Here is a 25,349-nt window from a genome sequence, read left to right as displayed (position 1 = left end):
GCTTCATCCCTTCCAAATTAAGCCTCCATTCAAAAGACAACGGTTCCCTTCCTTACACAATTAACTTCTCTTTCGGAGATCCAACCCACCCTCTGAACTGAGGCAGGGGTTCCTTAGAGAGAAGTGTATCTGGTTAACTAATACAAGGCTATATTAGTTATACTTCTGGTGCATTAGTTATATAAATCTAACTAATATAAAGGTTAACTAATACAAATCAACCACATTCAGAGAGGCTAAATTAAGACTACCTGGGGTAATACTAATTCTGTCATTTTCCAGCTTTTGACCTTCATGTTTCCAACGTTATTGTTCTATTATCAGTTGCGTATATTTTATCTAGGTTTCTACCCACAGCAAATAAGCAACTCTGTGAGGGTGGTGAGACACTGGCCCAGGTTGCCCAGAGAAGCTGTGGCTGCCCCATCCCTGGAGGGGTTCAAGGCCAGGCTGGATGGGGCTTGGAGCAGCCTGGTCTGGTGGGGGTTAGAACTAGATGATCTTTCAAGGTCCCTTCCAACCCAAACTGTTCTATGACTGTATGATAATTCTGCCATGTGGCAACCCATACAAGTTTTACCACATTTGCTGCACACCTCTCTGCCTTTTTCGCAAATTAAATTGTTAACACTAAGGGGGAAAGAGTAACTCTTTTTGAGATACCCAGCAGGTTGTATGAATCAGCCGTAATTCCCCCTCCGTAATGTCTGTACGGTGTGTGCTCAGATCACAGCGTAAAGCAGTTTCTCAGCTTTGACCAGTTCTGTTGGGATGGTGCCTTATAGAGTAGGTTCAAAGAAGCAACGAGTAGCTCAAATTCTTTGAGGACAGAGCTGTCACTAGCTGAAGTTGGGAAGGCTGAACGCTGTTTTTGTAAAGGCTCCTTGGCTCCAAAGCCTCTGCTCCCGCAGCACTCAGAGACTCTGAGGCTTTACAAAGAATCACAGCAGGACACGATGAAGAGAAGCATGCTTTTCTTAGCTTCTTCCTAGAACTATTTTTCCCATTTGGGCTTCAATTTTCCCAGAAATATCAGTCTAATGCAGCCTCAAACAATACTTTTGGGCCCCGCCGGCTTTATCTGGCAAGTTTATTAAAGACAAGGTCTTAAGAATGGAAAGTATGAAGCAGCCTTGAACAGGGGCCTCCAGCCTCAGTCTACAAGCTAGTCAGGCCTCAAATTAGCCTCCAGGTCCTTGCTCTTTCTCCTACCATACTCCAAAAAAAACATACTGTAAGTTTTACTTGCACTTTGTATCTGTTTTATAGCAGTCATGGGATTGAGCTTCACCAGCAGCTGAATCTCAATTCCGATGTACAAAATCGTCCTCCTTTACTTGGGCAGCACTGGCCATTTTTCATATCATCTTGATTTCTTCTATAGCCCACTAAACAGCTGCAAACTTCTGGGTATGATTACTCCAAGGTTCAAAGAAAAACACCTTTAGCCTCGTATGTGATCTACTGATGTTTTTGTCCTTTAATAGCACCTGTTTTTCTTCCTTCACATAAGTACAAAACTTCAAATTCATTTTTATTTTCTATTTTGACCATCCTTTTGTCTTTAAAAGCCTCTACTTCCAAACTACCACCAAATGCACGTCTGTGTGTATATGACATAACACCCACATCACCAGAATTTTTTTACACCAACAAATGCCAGTTTTTTTTATACAAGTTTAATCTCTCCATGAACTGCCCATGTATCCTAATACACGGACAGACCTCCACGTGCTCTGGGCATCTACCTTCCTTTACATACAGAGTCAGAGCTATTAATCCACAGCCAGTAAAAAAAGATTCACTGATCGGAAAATACTGAACTAACTGAAGAGGTTTAAGCGATCTCAAGCAGAATCACAGTTAAAGAGAACCGGATCCGATTTTGTGGGCAACATCGGAGACAGAGCTGGCATGTACCCTGTGGCTACTAAAACAAGCACCCATGCAATAGCTGTTACTTGCAGGCATCTACTTCACTTTAGAATAATAAAAAAAAGAAAAAAAAACCAACTTATAATCCTATTAACATCCCTAAAATTCACAACAAAGGAATGAAAATCTGGGGGTATGTTCCTTCTGCCAATCATTCACGCTACTTTAAACAAAATTGGTTACTAACGCCAAAGTAAGTTTCAAGAACAGTCTGTTTATTTTCTTTGGCATCCAACTGAAAACAGCTGAAGAGACTTGCCTAACAAAGTTAGAAGAAATTACTTCTATTATAAAGCAAGCAAGCCTTACCTCAAAGTGAAAATCTGCTTCTAATATTATACAACACTACCCATATCTCAATCCATAAAACATGAAGCCGTATAGTCTCTAAGAGAAATGTAGCACAAAGTCAGTGATAAACCTATTCAGCTTGGTCCTTCCCAAATCTAACAGTTGCCTTGGAAAGAGGGCAAAAGAACAGGGGAAAAAACAGTTCCCTTAAGATTTGCCATGCTAAGAACCCTTACAACACTCAATGGCTGTAGCCAGCAGAGAGCAAGCCAGTCAAATATATAGCCTTTGGTATTAATTAAAAGACAGAGTATGTAGGTGTCTGGGCTGAGATACACAATCAAACGGGTGCTTGAAATTTGATACGGAATCCAAAACGCCTGCGTCAGTCCTTTGGAAAGCACAAGAGCTATTTGAAGATGTAACGCCAGAGCAAAAAGCCAACTCGATGTGATAACCGGAAGGTAAATTGACGTCAACTGGAAATACACCCAGTCAGTACCAGTGCAGTAGCTGGCTTGATGCCATATGCCTGGCAGTTCTGTTCCAGTGTAAAAACCTTTGGAAGTTAAAACTTTTTGACCAGCACAATTTGGGGGAGGGAAAAAAACCAAAACCCAAACAAAAAAGCCTCCCAGAAATTGCTAAATGATTTTAGGAGACTCCTGGAACCGGAGCTTTCATTCTGCCAAACAGTATTGTGTTGATCTGACAGACCAGCACGACGGACAGAAGGTACTGAATTTTGGTCAGATCGGGTATTAGGGCTACAGAGAAAGGATTCAAAATAGAAATACACTCAGATGGATTGAGGTACCTAAGCTCATACACTAGGTCATTAAAGCACAGAACACTAGTATGCTCTGGGAAAAGGGATAATTTTTTTTTTAACATTTTATTCTATTTCTACCTTGTATGAGAAAGCTACTACTTTTCCCCAAAATCTCAGAGGGCTCCATGCAGTCAGGTAAATTCTTCATTCTTACAAGGTGGACAAGTTAAATACCACACACTGAACTGGGAATATCAGATGTAGAATATTAAAGGATTTCCTATGCCAGATGTACACAACGCGCAGCTTTTATGGCAGTTCCTTTGGTCTGCTGGTGACGGGAGGCAGAAAGAACTAAGACGAGAGCTTGCCGATGAAACAACACAAATGTTTTCTGTTCAGGCAATAAAAAGGCACAGCCAGCCACGAGATGCAAGATCTCTCTAGGAGAAGTTGGCCAAAGAGAGACATGGCTGTCACGGGCATGATGGGGCTACCAGCACACAGGTATGACATGGAGAGAAAGGGAGATCAGAGAACACAGGACATGGTTTTATAGAGGGTGGGAGGGAGAAGAAGGGGAGAAGAGAGCATCAGAATGGTTGTTGTATGTTAGAGGTTATTACAGGTTCAAACAGGAAGAGGAAACCAGACTGAGAAGATGGGGCATAATTGGGCTGAGCACCCTTGAAGCGCGCTGCATAGGTTAAAAAAAAAAATAATCTCCTTTTCTACCTGAAGAAAAGCAGCATTATCTGTCTTTCCTATGCTAGAAATGGCTAGAAAGGATGTGAAACTACTTGATATGGGACAATTTAAGTGAGAAACCATCTAACAGAGAACTTAAAGCATGTTTTATTGGACCAGATGTTTATAAAGGCCAACCAGAATTTATGACAAATGTGACTGGTTCCTAATATGAGTAAATATTTTTCTTAATTCTTCTAACCCTACAATTCTATACTGTGCACATGCAAGAAGCGTATTCTCCCTAAAAAGCTTTTAGTCATTATACAGTTGTAAAATGATATTTTCTTTATCTGAATTAACAAGTTAAACCCAACAGATCAATGGAATAACACGCATGGAATAACAGCGCCCATTCTCCTGTCCTAGGTTTATAAAAATGAGCTGCCAAATCACTTCCAAGGTCACTAACCCAAGAAGGAGGCAAGAACCATGGTCGTCTCTTCCTCATCTACCCAGGAGGAGCTGAACACTTGTAAATCCATCTTGCTGCCCCAAATTTCCACGTTGAAATTAATGGCAGAGTCAAATCAACCACCTTATCTGACACTTTTCACTATTTCTTTAATTCTTGCTGTAAAGTGACACGTACTGCAGTAATGGAATCAAAACAGGAAATGGGAACAAATTCCTGGAACAAGTAAATGAACATGCCTACTGGATAATATTCAAAAGGCAGAGGAAATAAGAGTTTAAGGTTAGCAAGCATTATATATATACACAACCTACTTCCAGAAATACTTATCATCTAGAGAAAAACCTCTTTCCCTCCCCCAGAGCTATTTAATATCGACAAGCCAAAAGGCAGCACGAATAAGAGCTTCTGTTGGCTTTCTACCACACAACCAACTACAAGCTCGTGACATTTCAGAGAGTTTACATTTCAATCAAAGCTCCCAAAATACACACCAGTAGATTGGAATTAAAACAAAGGCCTAGTCTTCACTATTATGAGTAGAAAAGCTATTTTATCTGGAACTGCAGTTGTAGAAGGACTGTTTCTAAAGCAGTGTGATATTTAGTGCGGAGAAATATATGATATAGCAAAGCATTATGCACCTGTAGAGCTTTTTAAAACTGAATAAAAACAAGATTTAAGAGGTTTAAAGCTTCCATGCGAGAACACAGTTTACATTTCTTGATAAGTAAGACGAAGATTGTTCATCACTACCTCTTTTGTCTCCTCGGGGTCTGAGTGATCCACGGTTACATACAAGTCATTCTGCAGGTACTTCAGTGCACTGAGAGGGTCAGTCTGAGCTTTTTCTTCAAACCTGCAAAGAAGAAACAGAAAACATGAGCTCAATCATTTCCTTCAGGACTAAGCACTACTATTCCTACAAAGAGCAAACCCTATAAAATGGAACTTTCAGCCAAATATTTCCAAATAAAACAATATTAATGTCAGCTCAGGCTCATATTTGCCGGAGTACCTGCTTTCAAGCCAGACTGAAACACAGAGGAGTGTATTTTTGGGGATGTAAGGGAGTTAACAAGGGCAAAGTATTACGCTCTTACTAAAAACGTTCCAAACCGTAGTACAGCAACTTCTTAATACATAATTATAAAACATTTAGTATAGTTTGTTTTCCACAAATAAAGTAAGGTATGAGTAGCACCTCCTGTGAGGAGCACAGTTCAGACGAGGCAAGCCTTGAGCACTCCAGTCCCAGGGATATTTACATTCCTGGAAGTACAGGGATGGAGAATGCTCCCTGCTTCTGCCAGACAACAGAAAAAGGGACGATGGGGCTGAAAACCTCTGGATTCAATGAATACTGAGCCTTAATATCCCACCTTTGGAAACAGCATGTGTACCTAAAAATCCTGTGCACCACCACCATTATTTTCTCATTTTCTTTAAACAAACAGAAACTGTAAATTCCCTGGAGAAGTTACTACAGCCCTTAGAAAATGATTCTGGGCTCAGCATCCTCAGTGACCAGAGCTACTTCCCCGAAGCACTGAGTTGGGTGTATAAGCCTAGAAAGCATGAGGTTTTAAAAGTTATCTATTTTTTTCCTCTATCACCTATCCTCTGAGTGCAGTGTCGCACTGTTTGTCATCTTCTGAATCACCAATACATAGGATTAAGCTTCCCCTTGAAAACAGCTCAGACAGTTCTAGATTCCAGAGATGAGGATTCTAAAAATCACATTCCCAGTTACTTAACTGCCTTATATCAACTGCCTTACAGGAACGCAAGATATTTTATTTGTAATATTTTTCAGTTATCTTTCACAGGGTATAACTTGTCAAACTGAAAGAAGTCACACTTCATAGATTTAACTATATTGTTATTTTTTATTTGGGCCATCTGCTTGGCCAGTTATACTACAGTGGACCCAAATTTTGAAATCTTCTAAAGATGCAAGTCATTGAGCTAACGCGCGAAACAAAGACTACATCTGTTACCTGATGTACCCAACATTTCGGGAATTAAATGTGATTTCTTCCAAACATTCACATAGAATTTCTTAGATGATATTGCCCCAGAGAGCTGGGGTACCTTAAATAAGTGGCATCACAGACACCTCGCTCTTCTGTGCTTGGCCAGCTTGGCCCTGCTATAGCTGACTGGTACTAAACAAGTTAACGGGCCAAAGAGGACTCCAGCTGATGCAGTGGATTTGCTGTGTACACAAAGCAAGAACCTGTTGTGGTACCTAGAGCTGGAGGGAGTGCAGATAATGCGCAGCCAAGTGATTCTGCAGTAGTTGAGCTCCAGCCCGGAGGCACATGAACTCCAGCAAAGCACCCGTCATACCAGTCCCTTGCTGGTCACATTCGTATCCTTAAACTGGACCCCAATAAACAGGAGCATGTATAAACCCCAAATTTCTGCCAGATAATATGAAGCAACATTTCCTTTGAGTGCAATTTAAGCAAGTGAAAAAAAGCAATCCAGAGCCGTCTCTGGAGACTGTACAGCTGCATTTGCATATAACCACACACAGGTTAATAAGACTCCCAAATTACTGGGCAAGACCTTTATTCATTCTTGTAGGTATTCATGTCTATCACGTGGCTAATCTGCAAAAGGCGTCATCCAGCCCCAGTGACTGTGAGTTGAGTATAGCAATTTGAGTTCTGCCTCAGAAGTAAAATACCATCAGTAAAAAACAATCTCCAACTCTTGGCAGGACCTGATAACAAAGTATTCTCACCAAGAATGCAGGAAGAGCTATTTATTGGCTTCAAATAATTTGCTGGGTCTTGAAAGGCTGTCTCGCTGTTGCAATTTCTTGCCTAAGGCAACACCATAAGCTTGATTTTGAAAAGCTGTTGCCCTAAATAGCAAATATAAGGCAGCTCTGAAACATCCACAGTGCAAGAAGCACCACAGCGTAGCTGAATTCTGCATAAGTGAGATCTTTCAAGTGATTCTGAATGAAAAACTCTGACGACCTCACCATGGTTGAGTTTCAGATGTGCAAAGGAATCCAGCCCCCAGACTTCATTAGCATCCTTGCGAGCTGTTACTATCTCCTAGCACAGTGTTTCAGAAACATACCCCATTTCCTTGGGAGGTGACAGTACCAAAACACATGTTGATGAGTAGCAGAGTGAAAAGGGAATCTAAAAATTCTCCACGACTCCCCACACAATAGCCAGATTTTTCTAGTTTTAGAGTAACATAGTAAAACCAGAATGAAATTAATGCTGTAGTTTAGCCCCGCCCCACTGATTTTTATTATTAAAATAATGAAAAAAAATTAAAATAACCAAGAAACCTGCAGATCATCATATAACCAACGAAGTGACATTTCCCAAAACATTTTATAAGATGTTCAAGTTTTAGCAACTTTAAAAAAAACCCGACACTGAAAAAGAAAATTGCAAAACATCTTTTGTTTCTATACCTGTGCTTTCTTATGAGGTATTTGCAGTGTCTTAGCAGGTATTCCTTTGAAGGTCGACAGAGCTTCAGAGACCAGAAATCATCTAATCTCATCTTTGGAGAGCAGGATTTACCAGGATTCCCTCCAAATAAGTAATGAACCTAAGCAAATGAAAGGCAGATCAAAAAGTTGATTGTTTGTATACATCCACTAAACAAAGACTATTTACTAAGTCAGCATCTTTGGAGAGGTTTATTCTGGAGGGAGAAACTATGCCTTTTAGACAAGCCGCTCCATCTTATTATTAGCCTTACTTTGTCCCCTAGGAGATGAAGAAAGTTGGCTTAAACTGTTTATATTTTAAGATAATAAAAAAGCTGCACTGTAGGAACCTCCCTCTAGCAGATTCCTAAGATATTTATAAACAAACAGCTACAAACCACATGATCTCTTTCTTTAGAAAAAACCTATGAGCATGACAAATCCTTAAGCATGTAAGATACGGGCAGAAAAGAAGGATCTGAGCCAACTCTTGTTGCCGTATTCAAAATACTTGATGCAAACAATACTCAAACTGATGGATTACCAACCTCTTCCCCAATCTTGTCCTCCAAGACTCCAAAATTCTCACTGTCATGAGAGGCACCTGTATTAAGCCCTTCTCTAATTTGGGGATGAGCAGATTATACCCATATAACTGTGAGGTGACTCCAGCAATCACACATCTTCTTTGAAGAAGAAACATTTATGCTTGTAAGGAAGACCCGGAAAAAAGAGACTTTGTAGACTAATGCTCTGGCTTCAGTCAGAGCACTGTTGGTGAAGTTGCATGACTAAAGCACCCACAGTTCAGACAAGCAGCCTTTTCCTTGAGTCAGCAAAGACCATTATCTTCCCCAAGGACAAGGGCCACTGGCAAAGCGTGCGGATAGTCCTAAAGATGCTCAAAGAAAAGTGACAACAAGCCCAGTTCAGCATAGCCTTGGGAGATGACCACCAGGCCTGTGTCCCCACACGTCCCCTAAACTCTACAGAGCCTTAATTTGACCTGCAGAGAAAAAAAAAAAAAAAAAAAAAAATATTTCCATGGTCTCTGGAAAGGCAGGTTTGCCTCCCCTCAATGCGGCAGCCTAGCTGCAAGACACTCAATATGCTACCTGGACACAAAGGAAAGAGCTGATTGAATGAAGTGTAAAACAAAAAGCCAAAACAATAATGCTAAGAAGAACTGAGGGAGAAAACAGCAATCTTATTTAGAATCAGAAGTCATAGCCATTACTGTGATTGTCTTAAAAAAAGGTCTAGCATCTCATCCTGAGCTAGCATCCTGAGATGCTACTCATGGAAATATTTAATATACCTGTTCATTTTTTTTTTTGTTCAAGGTAGCTCAAATGAAGTGGTTTAACAGCCATTCTGATAATTTCAGGATAAAACGTCTTTGTAATGCAAGGCTAGACTTACAGAGACAGAAATCTCAAGAAAAGTGGAAGTGTTAAAAAAGGACTGTTTATTTCTCCACTTTTTTTTCTTCACATTGTTTGGCATTTCAGACTCTGAACTGTTGATATTGAATGTGCCACTAAGGGTCTTCAAATACTGAGGTTCAAGAAGTCCAACAAGCTACCTTTCTCTACAGCTTTAAAAATAATCACTGAAAACAATGTATTCCGCATCCCACTGATGTAGGCTCTCTGTATTTATACCAGAGGAGTTTAGAAAGGTCATTTGAACAGAGGTTTCTAAAAATAAGACTCTTCAAAACAAGTACATCAAACATCTCTTCAGATAAAGCTGGGTAACTGCCACAATCTAGCAACCTTCTCAGTAACTTATAAAATACTACTCTCAATCTCATGGTATCCTACACTTAGAAGTAAGTCATTAAAGGTAGAAGAGTATTGTCCAACATTAGTGTCCATGAGGAAGACAAACCATACTACTTCTCCACACAGAAGTTGTACCCATTCCCCCCACCTCCAGACTTTCGGGCTAGTTGGGTTTCCCAAATTTGATTAACATGCCATGGAATTATAAGACTAAAGTATATTTGTCTTTTTCAGTTCAGACTGTTTCAGCCCAAAACCATATTTTAGAAACAGTTTATTGTAATTGCGGACTATCCATGAAAGGTTAGGCAAGTGTGTCTCAGTAATTTAAATTCATAGGTGAATGAAGTTACAGTAACCTAATCCATGGCTTTGTGCTTTATTAGTTAGTACGCACAAAACCCTAAATTTGCTGAGCAGTCATGGACACTATACACAATTTCAAGTCTATTTGAGCATGAATGAGTCCAGTTAAAGTCAGATAGCGCTAAAGAATGAAAGTTGCTTCTGACATGCAGGGGGAAGTAAGGCACCGCTGTTAGAGCGGATTCTTAACACTGATTAGTTCATTCAAACACACTTTCTCCTGGAAAAGTTGGTAACTATCTGTGACCATTTAGCCACTAACAGATTGTAAGATTAAGTCCCTGAAAATAACGAATGAAGCTTCAAGTGTCCTCAAGCACAAGAACAGCTAGGAGCTAGCCGCTTGACACCTTGTAGAGGTTCAGTATATCCCATTGTCTGCATTTTGATTTCATCTACGACCCATCATGTCTACTTCACATTTACATAAGAAGTAGCTTAGCACCTTATTTCAAAAGATGACAATAAGTTAAATGAAAGTTACCTACCACATTAACCCAAACATTAACGCTAAACAAAAAGCTATATTCATTGTACCATCTTTGAAGAGCAAATATACCAGAATAGCAGTAAGACTGAAAAAAAATTAAAAAATCGCCGTATCTGTGTCTGGACCTTCATACCTTGTGCAACTCATCGTACACCAGTTGATGAGCAAACCTTGGGCAGGGCTCCTCTTCCTGAAGGCTTTTACCTGGATTCTCTTTTGCTGCTTGGTCATTCTTATAGACACAAGACCTGAAATACAAAGCAGTAAGTAATGATTAGTAGTACCTACAGGAAGCAGGAAAGAGTTACTGAAAGGCTATACCGTACAAGTGATGTCAGTTTGAACTGTTTGGCATATAAGACCAAAGATTTTCTTACTTCTCTATAAATTGTCCTCTATTAATCAATCCCCATTCTTAGCTCTACAAAGAAACCCATCCAACAATCAGAGGTGGTCACCCTGGCTGAACACAGTCCTCAATCACAAGCCAAACAGGAAAAAAATATAGTAAATTTTATATCATGAGCTTTGAAGCTATCTTTAGATGTCACATTATTTTCTAGCAGAATTGTCAGCATCAAGTATATTTTCAAACATGGAGAATACCATCTTGGACGCGCTAGAGCTATAGGCCATAAATTGCAGCAAAACTAGCATTTCAAACACTGATTTCCAAGCAGACTTAAGTTGTTTTTTCCAACTGAAACCCCATTTTAAAAAACAGCATCCACACCCTTCAAAGTGATTGGCCCCACATTAGAGGAGACCTTGAACACAAAAATGCTGCCAACTCTGGAAAGGGGCAGTGCCAACCAACTACCAAATAACCGTACAGCAAATAGACAAGGAGATATTTTCTCAGAATACTGGCTCTAGCAAGCTGAAGTACCGCTGTGTGCAGCCTGGAAAGAGCTGACAGATCTAGCATGAACATTTCTCGGTTACCCTTCATACAGCAGAGCAGTTTCCTTAGTTTCTAATAACTAGTACCATGTATGCTGTTATTAACAACTTACATTTGACTGAATTTGCTGCACTGACAATAAATCCTGGCCTTGAACTTTTCCTACAGGAAAAACATCTTATAATGGCTTATTTCCCCTCATCCCCTCCACCTGCCTCAAATAAAGAAGTTCACATGATCTCTCTCCCTCATTTGCCTTATTTCCATGGTGTCTCTAAAGACGCTGGGAGAAAGAGGTGCCTCAAGGGAACTCAGTTCTCTTCAACATTACCATTCCATGGTTATAAGAGTTTATAGAGTTACCTGGGAGACAGGATCGTGTAGGATTGCTTTCTAAAGAAAGTCAGTGTAGATGTTAGAAACAGCACCCCTTTCATTGACTTACCAGCTGTTCCTCACAATGTCATAGATCCAGAAGGAATTCCTAACGTTCTCTTCCCGCTTCTCCTTGTCTTTACTGAGCCCTGACAAGACATGGATTTCATTCAGTTCTGGATCAATGGTAGCCCTTTGAGTGAAACCTGTCATTGGAACTGACAAAAACAAAAAAAAAAACAACCAAGGTTACACGCTGAAGACAACCAAGGATACAGGAAGGGATCCATGCATCAGACAGATGCATTTCCCTCCCCCTGCAATTCAGCAGATTTTCTAATATCCATGGTACAAGCATGAGATTTCACATAACTACCTTTTCAGTATTCTGGGATAAAGCGCGTCTTCAGTTTAACATCACTACCTAGTTTGCCCATTTTCTTCTTTTTAATTACTTTTAGCTGTTCATCTTTCATATAAAACCAGAACTTGGGACTGAGTGATCCCAAGCTGTTATTTCCTGTGACCTCTCCTCCACAGCAATCTCGTTATTTACCACAACTTCAAACTGAAATGGCACAGCTCAAAATAGGAGGTGTGGAGAAGTCACCAAAACCAATCTGCCTCTTGGACATGCCCTCCAAAGCAGGGTGAGAGGGGGGAGGAGAAGAAACATCACCCAGAGGCTGACTCCTTCCCTGCTACGGACAAGTCCAATCCAATGCAAATTCTCTTCTTCCCTTCCTATTTGTGACTCCTGTGAAGCAATAAAACCATTCTGAGAGCCGCTGGTTCCTAGGAAAAGGTATGGGGAAAGCTATTTGGGTGACTACCAGCTCAGAAACAAGGATTGACGTGTTTCAAGATAGAGACATACGATCCTTGTAGATAACAGTGGAGTGATTTTGCTATTATCTCATGCATAAAAGGAAGCACTGATTCAAGAACGTTTAATTGCGAAAGCTGGGAAACTCAAAAAAAACCAAAACAACCCATCAAGATGATCTCAGCATTACATAGCTGACAACCTCACAGTGCTTACTTTAGAACAAAGATGTCAAGGAAGTTTTTTGTATTTTCTAAATAGTTGTGGTATAATTAACAAGCTATTCTGCTCCACCTTCATATTTAGAAATATGGTGAAATACTGAGGATTCCAACAGTTTTCATCATAATTCCCCGAAAAAAGGTCAGCAAATTTGTTTGGCAGTCCTTTTTGTTTGTTGTATAATTCCCCATTTCCTGTTTCCCTAGGCAACCATCCTTCCAAAATGTATTTGTGAAGAGCACGTGATCTTTGTTTACAGATCCTGTTTGTCTCATTTCTCTTTCTGGGTCAGTTTACAAAGGCTGGTAAAGGTTCCTGGCCTTCAATCAAGATTTTGGCATGAAAAATTCTCAGAACTCTTGTATTTTGCAAATTCTTCCCTGCAATTAACTGCAAACTGCACACAAGGACTAGAAAACAAGCCCTATGCTAATAAACCATTTAATATCACTGTTTAAGAACACACAAAACGGTATTTTGCAAGCCCATTCTGTAACAGGTTTTAGTCTCCAATCTTCTCATTTGCTAGGCCAGGAAAGTAATAAATAGCAATTAAAAAATTCTGAGCAGCATTTGGTTTTCTACAGTTTAAGCCCCTTCTGAAATAGTTAGCAAAGCCAAAAACCCCAAACATTGCTTAAGAAGATATATATATATATATATATATAAAAACCAGCTTAACTCTTAAATAAACTTAAACAGAAACTGAAATATATTCAGATAATTCATTCTGAGAGTCTTGTTGACAAAATCCTTGTTTATGGTTTTACGGAAAATCAGGAGGTAGAGCCTGTGGAGCCCTCATCAGCATAAACCTGCCTATTGTGACCTCTAATTTTGACACGAAGTTTCAAACGAAAATTAATCCAGTTTATAAACAAATGGGTGGAAGAGCAGAGGGAAAGAACAGGGAACAATGCTGGCACAGCAACGGCTACATACCTTGTCTTAGCTGCAAACCACAAGGAAGTTTTTAAATAAGACTAACGAGTACTGTGAAAGTCACCCAATAAGGAAATTGAGAACAAAAAGACAATTATAGACTAAATATCATTAATTTTTGAAAAGTATCATGTAATGTGTTTGCTTGCATAGTCAGGGGCTGAATCATTGACCCAAAAGGATTAAATTCAAGGCGTATTTGAGACATTTCTGGCAGGAGAGCCATCTAAATTTGATCAGCAATGCTAATGTACATGGAAAATGTCTTTGCAACCCCATCTGCTGCTTTGAACATTCGAGACCATGCCGGGTTTTTAGGAAAAAAGCATGCAAATCTTCAGAGCATTAATACCTCAGGCTCATTGAAATGAAAATTATTATAATCATGAGGAATACAGTTGCTATATTACCATTGATACAGAAAGCACATGAAACTTGTCTCTGGAAGTCCCATCCCTCCTCCTGAAATGTTGTTAAATAAATGCATTTTGTATTTAGTTTATGCTCGATTTCCTGAAGCTGAAATTATTATTTAAATGATGAAGGAGGGAAAAGCCGCCAAAGTTCAGTGCCTCTGTTTTTTCACTCTTAATAGTAAGAATACGAATTATCCACAGCAACTGCAATCAAAACCAAATTCAAGTCAAGTAATTTCAGGCTTCCCTCTGCTGTGCATCAATCTCTTCTGGAGACTGTTTGAAATGCGAAATGACTAAAAAAAAAAAATATATCAAAAAATATATATCCCTACATTTAGTAAGGGCCTAAGATGAGGAGCAACTTACATAAACTCTCTGACCTATCTAAGCAACTGTGAAGAAACCATATTTAAGTTGTGCCTTAGGCTAGACAAAATTGACACCTAGTCTTTTGCAGAGGAAGACCAAAGTAGAAAGTTAGATCTAATAAGATTAAAAAAAAAAAAAAAAAAAAAACAAACCACAAGACAACACAAATTTGGTAAACAAGTCCATGAAAATAAAACAATGAGGAAATAAGGCAAGCTACTGCACAGTAAAAGAGAGATGCTGTGGTATTTTAAACACACCAGAAACATCAAAAAGATGTTTACCAAGGAAGTTTGAACCTTGACAGAGCAAAAGGGCTAATGAAATCCTCATGACTGACAAACGCTTCCACTAGGGGGTAAGAGAGCTTCATAATCTGCAAGTGCAGCGGACTTGCAGTAAATGCTGGATATAATTCAAATGATTGTGGTCAGCATATTAGAGAGGGACACGGGCTGTAAACTTGTGAAAAGTACTTGTGATATTTAGCTAACAAAATGTACGTCAGGAAGGAAATCTAATTCTGCATGGGAGACAAAACTGAACCTGTGACAGTAACTGATTGCTTAGGATATATATTTTTTTTTTTTTAATTTTAAGGCTCAGACTAAGAAGTCATAAATAACGAGGGGTGAGAATCTGGCACGGTACTGACAGTGCACTGCAAGAACTCTTATTCACAGTACACTAGATCCAAGGGGTGCAGAAAGTGGTAAGAATGGCTCCATGGAAGTTCCCGCTCTCTTTTCCCTCTTCATGCAAATCAGTTTTGGAGCAGATCTCCACCGATTTCACCCCGTTCCGAGTGCCTCTCAGGCCCAGTGATCACTCAGGTCAGCTGTGGGCAGCCATCTCGAAGGATGTAAAGCAGCGAGTGAGGACTTAGCCCTGGTTGTTTTGAACACAGCATTGGCCTGTCGCTACGTGATATTAACTTGGCTCCTATGACAATACATTACAGACTGAAGAGAAAACGCTGTACAGAGACATTACTAAACACACTACAATCCCCAGAAGTCGAGTAGATGGTGAATGTTTTCTTTGTGCCACTGTGTTTCCCACCCCCCCGCCCCCCCCGCCAATAATCTCATTAACCAGTCCAGGGTAGAAGGGCAGAAACTAACTGAAAATAAGAGATCTGAATCCTCCCTCCAGAACTTAGCATTTGCACTTATTTTTATATAGCACAAGTGAAAAGCTCATGCCTCAATATTTCAAAACAATATTCAGCTGCACAGGCCTTGAGTTAGCAGCCAGTTACATAAACAAGTAGTAATTCCCGAGAAAGCTTTGATAAGTTGCTGCGTAACCATGTACATATAATTTCCATTTAAATATAACACATGGAAAAAGCTTTTCTACAAGTGTGACACCTAATCATGAAACAGATATGTTCCCACTACCACAGTCCCCACTTACAGGCATTTATTTGATCATAGTGATCATTTCAGCAAGCTGAATATTTTTTGGCTTGCATGTGCAAACAGCTACAAACAGTTGTTTCAAGCGCAACGTTGGCTGCTGCCAGTACCTAAGTGAGAAAACAGAGCTTTTACAACACAAAGTTTGCAAAGCGGTAAGTTGGAGTTCATAGAGATGCGGCTTTCATAGTACTAGACAGAAGTTTGGAAATAAAATCTCATCTCTCTCATTTAAGAGGATACTATAGCATGTTTGTAAACGTGCTTTGGAACACAGCATTGGCAAAACAATATAAAATTTGTAGTCTACAGACCAGTTCTGAAGGACTCGTGAAGGATAATTAAGGGAAGCAAGTTCACTGACAGCCTTTCAGTGCCACCAAGTTACGAAACCCGCAGAACGCATTACTGCTAATACCACTGCAAGTGACTTGCAAGTATCCTCCCTCCTTGTGCTGGCTTGTGATCAAAAAAATAGGAGAAAACTGCATCACATGGATATTGCTGCTCACCAGAACAAGGCACCTCCCTGATGGATTAATTGGGGGAAGAAAAAAAAAAAAAAGGGGTAGGTCTGCAAGTTACTCCATACCACTACTTGTAAACCATAGAAAACTGAAGCAGCATCTCCCCTGAACTTTACTGGAGCAAACCTTGATGAATGATAGAGATAGCACGCAGGCCAGCTGTTGACACAGCAAGATAATGATTATCCTCTTGGATTTTTAATGATGAGACTGCATTTGGCAGCCAGCCAAGGAGCTGCTAAGGAGACCATTTGGACAGTTTGGTTGTCTTGTTGAAAAAGCAACAACTCGATGTCCAACACTCAGTTCTCTTCCAAGCAACACGTGATTTTGGAAAAAAAAAAAAACCCGGTCAGTTAGTAAATGTAGTAAATGTGAATGGAATTCTGCTGCTATGTCATGTCTGTAAAGCATTCTCAGGATTTGGTGACTCCCTGCTCTCCCCCCCCAATTCACAGTAGGTGGAGAGTATCTTGAGAGTGGCTCAGAGAAGCACCTCACAAGATGAAGAGCACATAAGACCCCTCACAAAACAAAGTGCTTCCATGGCAACAGACATGCTGACTGGCAAGGTAGGCCTTAAACTGAACAAGGGCAAAACGTGTCAAGTGTCAAAAAGACACTCAAAATGGGATATTCAGACTGCTCGTCTGAGTTGGCTACCGGCCACGTAGGGCTAGCTTTGTTTTCTATTTTGCTTACTGTTTTTCCGACATCATCTTGTTTTAAACCAGGATTTCCTGGGCTGGCCTGTGCCGCCTCTGTCCGTGGTCCTTACCCAGGAAACCTCCCAACTCTCAGGTGCACAGCTCTGGAATGAGCACCTGCCCCAGCAAGAGACCCAGGAACTTCACCAGTGGCTAGAAAAAAATATTTGCAGTTTGCCCATAAGAACTACCTCACCATTAAAAGGAGCCACAGGCCCATCCAAGGCTTGTTCTCATTTGACTTGTTCTATGCCAAGGGATATAAGATGATCTTGATTCACTTGCAGAAGGACATTCTCCGTCTGATCAACAGCTCTGACATATCACCTGAGTCAGGGCCAAACAGGATTATCACAGGAACCTTGACCACAAATGTTACCCTCAGCTCCCTTAGACCTGAAACGACTGCCCGTGACTAGTCATGGATTGTGCGCTGAGCAAGTCAGGCAAGCTGTCAGTAGAGCATTTTGAAGACATCTGATACTGGTGGCATCTCTAGGCCGTGTGTATGCTTCAGAGATACACTCTGCCTATGCATGTTGAGTTTGCTTAGGTTTGTTGTTGTTTGTTGTTTTTTAAGTAATTATAAGTATACAACTGCTTTAAGGGTGTGTCCATCAACATACACATTTCTGCCTCTCCTCCAACCACAGGCTCTTCTACTGTACACTTCCTCCAATTTGTACGACTACTGCCTTTCTTCGCATCCAACTCATTATCACTGTTCCATTCTCTTTTCCTCAGTCCCATTTGTCCATGCTGTAGCTGAACTAACAAATTTCTTGCTCATAACAGTTACCATGCAGCAGAGAGATAACCATCCCTAATGGCCTAATTTCACTGTAGTGCCCTCCTTTGACAGCAAAGAGAAAGCACCAGTTTTTTTGATGGAATGAGTTGCAGAAAGAACCCATGCTCACTGGCAAATGCATTTATCAGACACGAAGAGCCACAGGGCTTACCCATGTTCAAAGCAGATCAAGTCAGGAGACATTCCTAGTAAGCAAAGCTGCGTGCAAACCCATCTTTTAGAAACTGTACCTTGATCAAATGTGAACTTTTCCCAGGAATGAAAAAAGCACATCTAAACTTGCTAAAATTATTGTTCTTTACTTCCAATTAAAAATATTTGTATCATACTTATCACCCAATATTCTCTCAAACACATCACCTACACAAGAAATTAGTTCCAGGATCAACATCAAAAACACAACTAAGAGCAAAGAAACACTAAACAGCATAAATATGTCACCCAGAAGATGAGAGCAGCAAAAGCAACGTATCATTACCACTGTTTTCTAGCATTGCAATGACTCCATATTACTGATATTCCTTAACTATCCGTTTTACTACTACTTTTTAAAATCTTCTCATTGCTCTAACAGAAATTTTTAAAAAATGCACAATTAAGATCTTTTAGAAGGGGTAAAAATCAAAATAGCTCATCTAAGAATAGAACTGAATGCCACATGCGAGCCAGGAACAAAATGTAATCATGGAACTTTATAGGAACATTTAGGTCAGGCATCCTCAACTTGACTCATCACACTGAGCAGCTTAAAACTTCACAGCAACCAGTCAGGGAATCACTTTGTTCATACAGATCAAAATGGTATATCACCACCTAACGGGAGCACAATAAAGACTTGCTTTTTTGGGGTGAAAATAGTCCTGTCAGCAGTTGCTCTTTGAATGTAATGAGCATTTTGTTCCCTTTCTGCTAAAATGCAAATAATCCTAGCATTTTCTTTCAAAAGGAAGGGAAACGTTCAAATCTGTTTGTTTACTTTCTACACACAGGAGAACAGTAAACTGAAAATCTACTCATGAATTATTTCCAATGAGTCATTTTCCTACAAAGTCTACTACTCAGCACTTCGGGCCCTGCAGGAATGGGGAGGAGGGCTAAATATTACAGTCTCATTTGCTTAACCGAACCTTGCAGTTAACGTACTTGCTGAGAAGCAGAGCTCAGTGTCTTCTCCAGCCATAAGGCAAGCTCGGTATGTTTAAATCTGAAGTAGACACAGGCGTCAGCTTTAAGCCATATGTTTTAATGCTTCTAGCTATAAAGAAGTGTAGTTTTAAAAAAGCAAAATGCTAGCAATTTCATGGGGGAAAAAAAAAAATAAAAATTCTTTAAAAGCTCTAAGGATGACAAACAGTGCGTGGGTATGCGTAGAGCAGCATCAGGCAACATGCAGGCACCTTATTAAAGGAGACTGTCAACAATACAAGCTAGTTCTTCCTTGGAAGCACTCAAGTAAATAAAGGACTCCAGAGAATAAGAGCTGGGGTACACTTCTCCCTCACTGGCGTAACTAAATTAATAAGCAAACAATAACTCATAACCATCAATAATTCACTTCAAAAGTTCAGCAAAATTACTTGCTAAAAATTAATGCTGATGAAAATAAGGATGGGCAGCCTAAATTAAAGATAAATTAGTTTCCTGGGATTTTTGGGAACCGGAAGAAGAGAAAACAAGACTGGGACTAAATATACATAATATAAGAAATATTCATAACTTCTCTCCTATAGCAGTACACTCCGCAATACAAATTTCCACTTCTGAGATGTATGTTGAAAATCAGGGTATTTGCAACACAGGAAAATGATATACTTTTACATGCAGAAGTCCTTTTTCAAAAAAAAGAACATTCTTTATGTCATTTGAGAAAAAGAGGTATAAAATCAGTTCTTTATGGTTGTGCTATAATGCCTTTTGGATGTTTTTAAAGGTTTCTGGTATACAGAACTATGCTTGGTGTATATAGCTCCAGCAGTATGAACCAAAAAGGACTGAAGCCTTCCTCCCTCCTCCTACCTTTTTTTGCTGCTCCCTTATAATTTAGTACAATAACAACAGGACAGCAGGTCTCATCTTTCTAGTCAGCTCCTGCCAGGCCAAATAACCTCTGCCCCGCTACTCCAATGCTCTGTCTCTGAGCATCCTTGTGCCTTTCCACATCTCAAACCAAGCAGATTATTTCTATTTTATGGCACCTTTCACTTGGTGAAAACTAGAAAAATAAAATTGTTTTCTCTTTTCCTCGTTTAAAGAAAATTACTTTTTTCAGACTTTTTCCCCCCTGTATCTGCTGGAGTTTCAAAGGAGTATTTTTAGTTCTTATTTTGCTGATTTTTTTTTTTCCTTTTGAGGTGCTATGTGGTTTTGTGCATCAATTATTTGTATTGTGCTGAAGATGGTGACTGTCAAATGTCAGGAAGGACAAAAGAGCTGGCATAAGTTTAACTTATATACTGTGGAGTTTACTTGGGTACGTAGAGCTAGTTAAGGATGCTAACCAGATACCACAGGACACTGAAGCTGGGCTTTCACCTACTTAACAATATATTTCCCATTTGTACCAGCAGGAAGAAATTAATACGTAGTTATACTCTTACCCATCCCTGAATCTTTCTTAGTGCCATCTGATATGATATCCACATGATCGCTGTCTACATCATAACTGAAGAAGTCGTTCAAATAAGTCTTCGATCTCTGTCCACCAAATACATATAAGCAGCGATTTTTCTGGAATGGAAAAAACAAGTATTTCTTTACCAAGCTCAAGAAAGAACGTTGGCCAACTGTGACCATTAACAAAAACACAGATGAATCAAAGAGTAAAAGATATGTTTATTCTAAGTTTAAAATCATGCCTTAGCTATCAGGTCCACCAATCTTTATTTGGTAAGTATGCTTTACCTCCACCTCTGCAAAGATTCACAGGGAACAGTTACATAGAATAGTTGATTACTCTCAAACTCAGTAAAAACTTGAATTCTTGATTAGGTTCTTGATCTTCTTGATTCTTGAATTCACAATTTCACCATTTCAAGAGCTAAACAATTAAGGGCTCACAGCTTCTCCACCCCAAAAAGCCTCTTACAAATGCAATTAAAGAATTCTTTTTCTTGATCTAAATCAGACCACAAGCCTGGATCCAACACAGAGCTTCAGCTCGAGGGCGACCAAACAGATTTTACATTACTGTAACCTTGCCTGATCAAGCTCTAACTTCAGAACATTAAAACAGCAATTCATTTTTCAAGTTTAATATTAAAGAATTAACAGTCTCCACATCTAAAACCTATTAGATCATAATTTTGCTGTTAAGAAAAAAAAGGAACAAAAGACGGACTGTAAGAGAAACCACCGAGGTACCAGCACATTACTAAACTCAGAACAAGCAAGCAGCAATCCAAGAATAACAGGTTTATTACTTCTTTCAAGTTTGCCAAGTGGAAAGTCCGTAAGAGGCAGATTATTTTTCTTTCAAATGGTTGAGAAAACAGCAAAGGACCTAAACTTCCATGACCTGTGCTTACAGAAACCTGTATTTTTACGTTTACTACAGACACATACTTGAAAAATCCTCTGGTACCTCTGCAGAATTTTGTGTGGCAATATGTTTTTGACCAGATTTGAGAGCGCCATTCAAAACAAAGATGAAATTGAAAGCTCTGAAAGCACAGTATTCACTATAAAAATTCTGATCTTTCATTTGAAAGGGAAAGAGAAATAAACTCAGTAAAAACTGGTCAGTTTTCAATAGGGGGTGTCAGTAAACACCTGAATGCTACAATATTAATTTTAATTCTCTTCCTCCCTACCTGCAAGTCAAAGTTTAATGTCAGCAAAACACCCTGCAGTTCCCATGTTCCGCACCCAAGTGAACATGCGGTTGAAAAGCACAATTGGAAATACCCAGTACTAAATAAAGCGCTACACAGCTCTCCCTCCTCATATCCTTCTGCCTTTCCATCAGTCTCTGGATGAAATGCCTATAATGCCATCTGTGCCCAGCTGTTAACAGCTGCTCAAGACTGGCAGCAGGACAGCACAGAGGAATGAGGCCTCTGCATCTCAAAACACACTCAGTGAGCCCCTGCACCAGCCAAGTTTACCATTCGAGTAACCACACAGGTCATTTACTAGACCGGAAAGTTCTATGATGCTCTACCAACTCTAAAAGAAAAACTCTCTTTAGATGAAATTGTAACATGGCCTATGTGTCTATTTATCATTATTTGATTAAAATCAACTATTTAAAATTCACCTTGTTTTTCACTTGGAAAGTTATTCAGTTGAAGTCATGAAAGCTCCAAGACTTGAATTAATACCACCTGCGCTTACTGAAGAAGTATCAGAATGTCAGCGAACACAAAATCAAGTGAGACAACACACCACTCGGGAGATTAAAGAGCTTCAAACTTGCAAGAAAAATCAAAACCAGATGTTCTCCTTAAAGTCAGGCATCATGAATCACAGTATGGTGCAGATACTTACAGAATGGAACAACATACAGTGTCCTATTCGGGACTGGATGTCCTCAGGTCCAGCATTACAGGAATCCTCTCTCAAAAGTTTCCATGTCTGACACTGGCAGTCAAAAGCAAACAATCCACTGAACTGTGGTTCACTGGCTCTGCTGTCATCAACACTGCCATTGCAGGTCAGAATTCTGCCGCCGAAGGTATATATCATGTGTTTTTCAGAATCCATACACATCTAAGAACAAGAGAAGTAGTTTTAAGCCAGCACATTAAGACCTGAAAACGCTAAGATTTAAGATTAAACATCCCTCCCCTGCAAGTGATACCTAGTAAGACCCTACCCTGCGCATCTCCTCAACCTCTAACATGCAGAAAATATGTGTCTTCACGTTTGACAGGTATTAATCTCAGAAAACAGTCCTTTATTTAAAATGTGAGTCTAATTTTAACTTGCTTATTTAATAAGAAGGAGAAAAAAAAAAAGAGAGAGGCTACATGCACCCTTCATCATGTAAAAAACTTGCCCCTAGCTGCTGATTTTAGCGAAAAACATTTTTAGAGATTTTTCGACAGGATCTATGGCCAATTCTGTCAGAAGGTTAACAGAATATTGCCTTTAACAATGGCTGTAGAAGGGAAATATTCAATTTACTGTCAACCATTCAACCAATCCAAAACTGTCCTGAAAGTTGTTACTCGGATTCCAAGCCAAGAATATTTTTACCGTTACGCCCATTACTTCACCATAAAGGAGGGCCATAACCTGGGCCAAGGATTTTTGATGAGACTGCCGCAGAAATAGATTTATCCCCAAAGCCTGAAATCACATTACAGCACACAAGAGATGCACTGCAGTACAAATCAAACAAAACTCCCTGACTCCAGGTGGTATTTTCAGACACAGTGTAACGCAGAGTGTTGCAAAACGCCAGGGGCAGAAGAGGAAAAAAAAAAACAAAAAAACAAACAACCCACAAAGATTGCAGTAAGATAGAGATGCTACTCAGCAAAGCCTACACAAAACACTTTGAGTGCAGCGCATTTTTGTGAAGGTTAAACAAAAACTGCTATCGCAGTAGGTACTGAGGGAGAGAAGAGGAAGAGCTCCGGATTGATAAAGAATTCAAGGAGGACATTCTTTCCTAAGAGACAGCAGGGGAAAAAAGAAACGGTATTTCAGAAGTAGGCAAACAAGGTACCTAGAGTAGCCTTGCCAGCTGACAATTTACTTTCGCCTTTTCCCCAACACCTGGGAGGCTGGTATTCCTTATTAATAGAACAGAAAGACTGATTGGCTTTTATTCTGCAGTCAACACGTATCTTTCATTTTCAGTGTCAGCAGAAACACATATTGTGCTGGCAAACAGCAGCTTTGGTTACAAAACAGCTAGTACCAATAAAATCAGTTCTTGAGCTGCTTTAAAAACAAATACTGATGTGCTGTTTCTCAGTCATCCTTTATAAAAATCAATTAAGAACAAAATACCTTTTCCAAGTACACAAAAGCCATTAAACGCAAGTCAAAAAAGTATTCAGTTTGAACATAGACAAGTGTGGCTTTTTAAAAAAAATTAGCAGCCACTCCTCTAAGGTGTTTCAATGTCTACAAAGCAAGCACATTCTACAAATTTTAAGAGACAACCAGTTTTGAAAGAATCCTGATCCTCTTGACCTCATTTCAGCAGCTTGCGTATAGTATTCTTCTGAAGGTATCACGCACAGCTTTGCAAGTTGTTTCCCAGCGCCCTCTGAGTAGGCAGATCTGCAAACCCAGCTCAACAAGACTGATTAAAAACAGATGAACTGTGCTCTGAGCTGTAATAAAGCGTGTCTTAATAAAATTAATTAGTTTGCAAAGGTTTTTATGATTCTTCTGACTCGTTTGATTAGAATACCAGTAGTCTGTGGCATTAGACAACAGTACTCTTAAAATTTAACTGAGTGCAGATCACAGCCTTCCTCATCACCGCTATGTTACCTGGCACGGCACTTCCAAATCACAGGAGACTACGATCAAAAAACTGATTAGCAAACATTGAGAACTTGCACTAAGCATATCAGTGTAGCTGACCTGATGATCAAACACCAGCTTTGGCCCTCCATCTGCTGCAGTGTCTTCACTTAGTAACATCCATGTGTTTGTGTCAATGTCATAGCGGTAGAAGTCACTTTTCAGAGATTTGCTGTTCCTCACAGAGGAATCCAGATAGCGTCCCAGCGTGTAGATCTGCCTTCGTTGAATGTCAATGCACATCTTGTGACAAGATCTGGCACTAGGACCACTCTAATAAAGAAAAGGACCACAAAAATAAAGAGAATAATGTATTTAATGTTGCTTCAGGTTGGTCACTGCAACTGGAAATCCTTTGAGAATTCAAGAAAATCTGCTTGTAGTCAGACAAATACGGGATTAATATACAAGTATCTATATAACAGGACATTCCATAACTTCTTTGTCCTTTAGAAAGATACCAGTAAAAACCTTAAAACATTTTTTACAACAAACTTACGACTTGAAGCCTTTTTGTACGATTCCTTAGAAAACAGACTATTTCTTCCAGAAGCGATTCTCAGAGACGTGTGAAAGCTACTTGATCTTTTAAAAATAAGAGAAGTTGATGCACATGAGAGGCAAATTAAGATGTCACAGCCTATAAATAACTACATAGGAAGAAGATTAAGAAGTGCTCTATTACAAGAACCTCTGTTTTATTAATAGGCTGTTTTCTAACAGATCATAACCAGACACTCCCACAAGCAATCATATCCCGTAATGGGTCTTTGAAGGTAACAAAAACACTCCCCGTCCTTCGCAAATAGATATGGCCCTTCCAGCCTCCAACTACAGGAAAGTTTCCCACGGTAAGCAATACTGCCCTGAGTTACAATCGTCAAGAGAAATACAGAGGGTCCCTGTCAAATTATTATGTGCTTATCCATCCAGGAGTGTTCAAGTTAAATAATAGAGTAATTTAATCAATGACATTATGACGATGCTACGCAGTCCTAGCCAGTATCCTTTCTGCTTCCCAAATCTAATTTGGAGAGCCTTCGTACACTCATCTTGAAGCATGAGTGATCT

The 25,349-nt window shown here is 39.6% G+C and overlaps 1 protein-coding gene across 4 annotated transcripts in view; it reads right to left on the bottom strand.

Annotated features, from left to right (window-relative positions):
* MKLN1 (muskelin 1) overlaps window positions 1-25,349 on the bottom strand; it is a 105,752-nt gene that overhangs the window by 14,824 nt on the left and 65,579 nt on the right. For 3 of the 4 annotated variants that reach the window (XM_054221622.1, XM_054221649.1, XM_054221641.1), the window contains 7 exons: window positions 24,339-24,551; window positions 22,281-22,502; window positions 20,393-20,522; window positions 11,622-11,769; window positions 10,406-10,520; window positions 7,609-7,748; window positions 4,917-5,019 (listed from right to left, as the gene is read on the bottom strand). In XM_054221622.1, the coding sequence (XP_054077597.1) occupies window positions 4,917-5,019; window positions 7,609-7,748; window positions 10,406-10,520; window positions 11,622-11,769; window positions 20,393-20,522; window positions 22,281-22,502; window positions 24,339-24,551 (1,071 nt within the window). Of the gene's footprint in view, window positions 1-4,916; window positions 5,020-7,608; window positions 7,749-8,181; window positions 8,636-10,405; window positions 10,521-11,621; window positions 11,770-20,392; window positions 20,523-22,280; window positions 22,503-24,338; window positions 24,552-25,349 lie in introns of those variants that run through there. The other variant, XM_054221632.1, reaches the window with a different exon arrangement.

The sequence above is a fragment of the Rissa tridactyla genome, chromosome 1, assembly GCF_028500815.1.
Source record: "Rissa tridactyla isolate bRisTri1 chromosome 1, bRisTri1.patW.cur.20221130, whole genome shotgun sequence".
NCBI lineage: Eukaryota > Metazoa > Chordata > Aves > Charadriiformes > Laridae > Rissa > Rissa tridactyla.
This window is presented reverse-complemented; position numbering and strand designations above follow the sequence as displayed.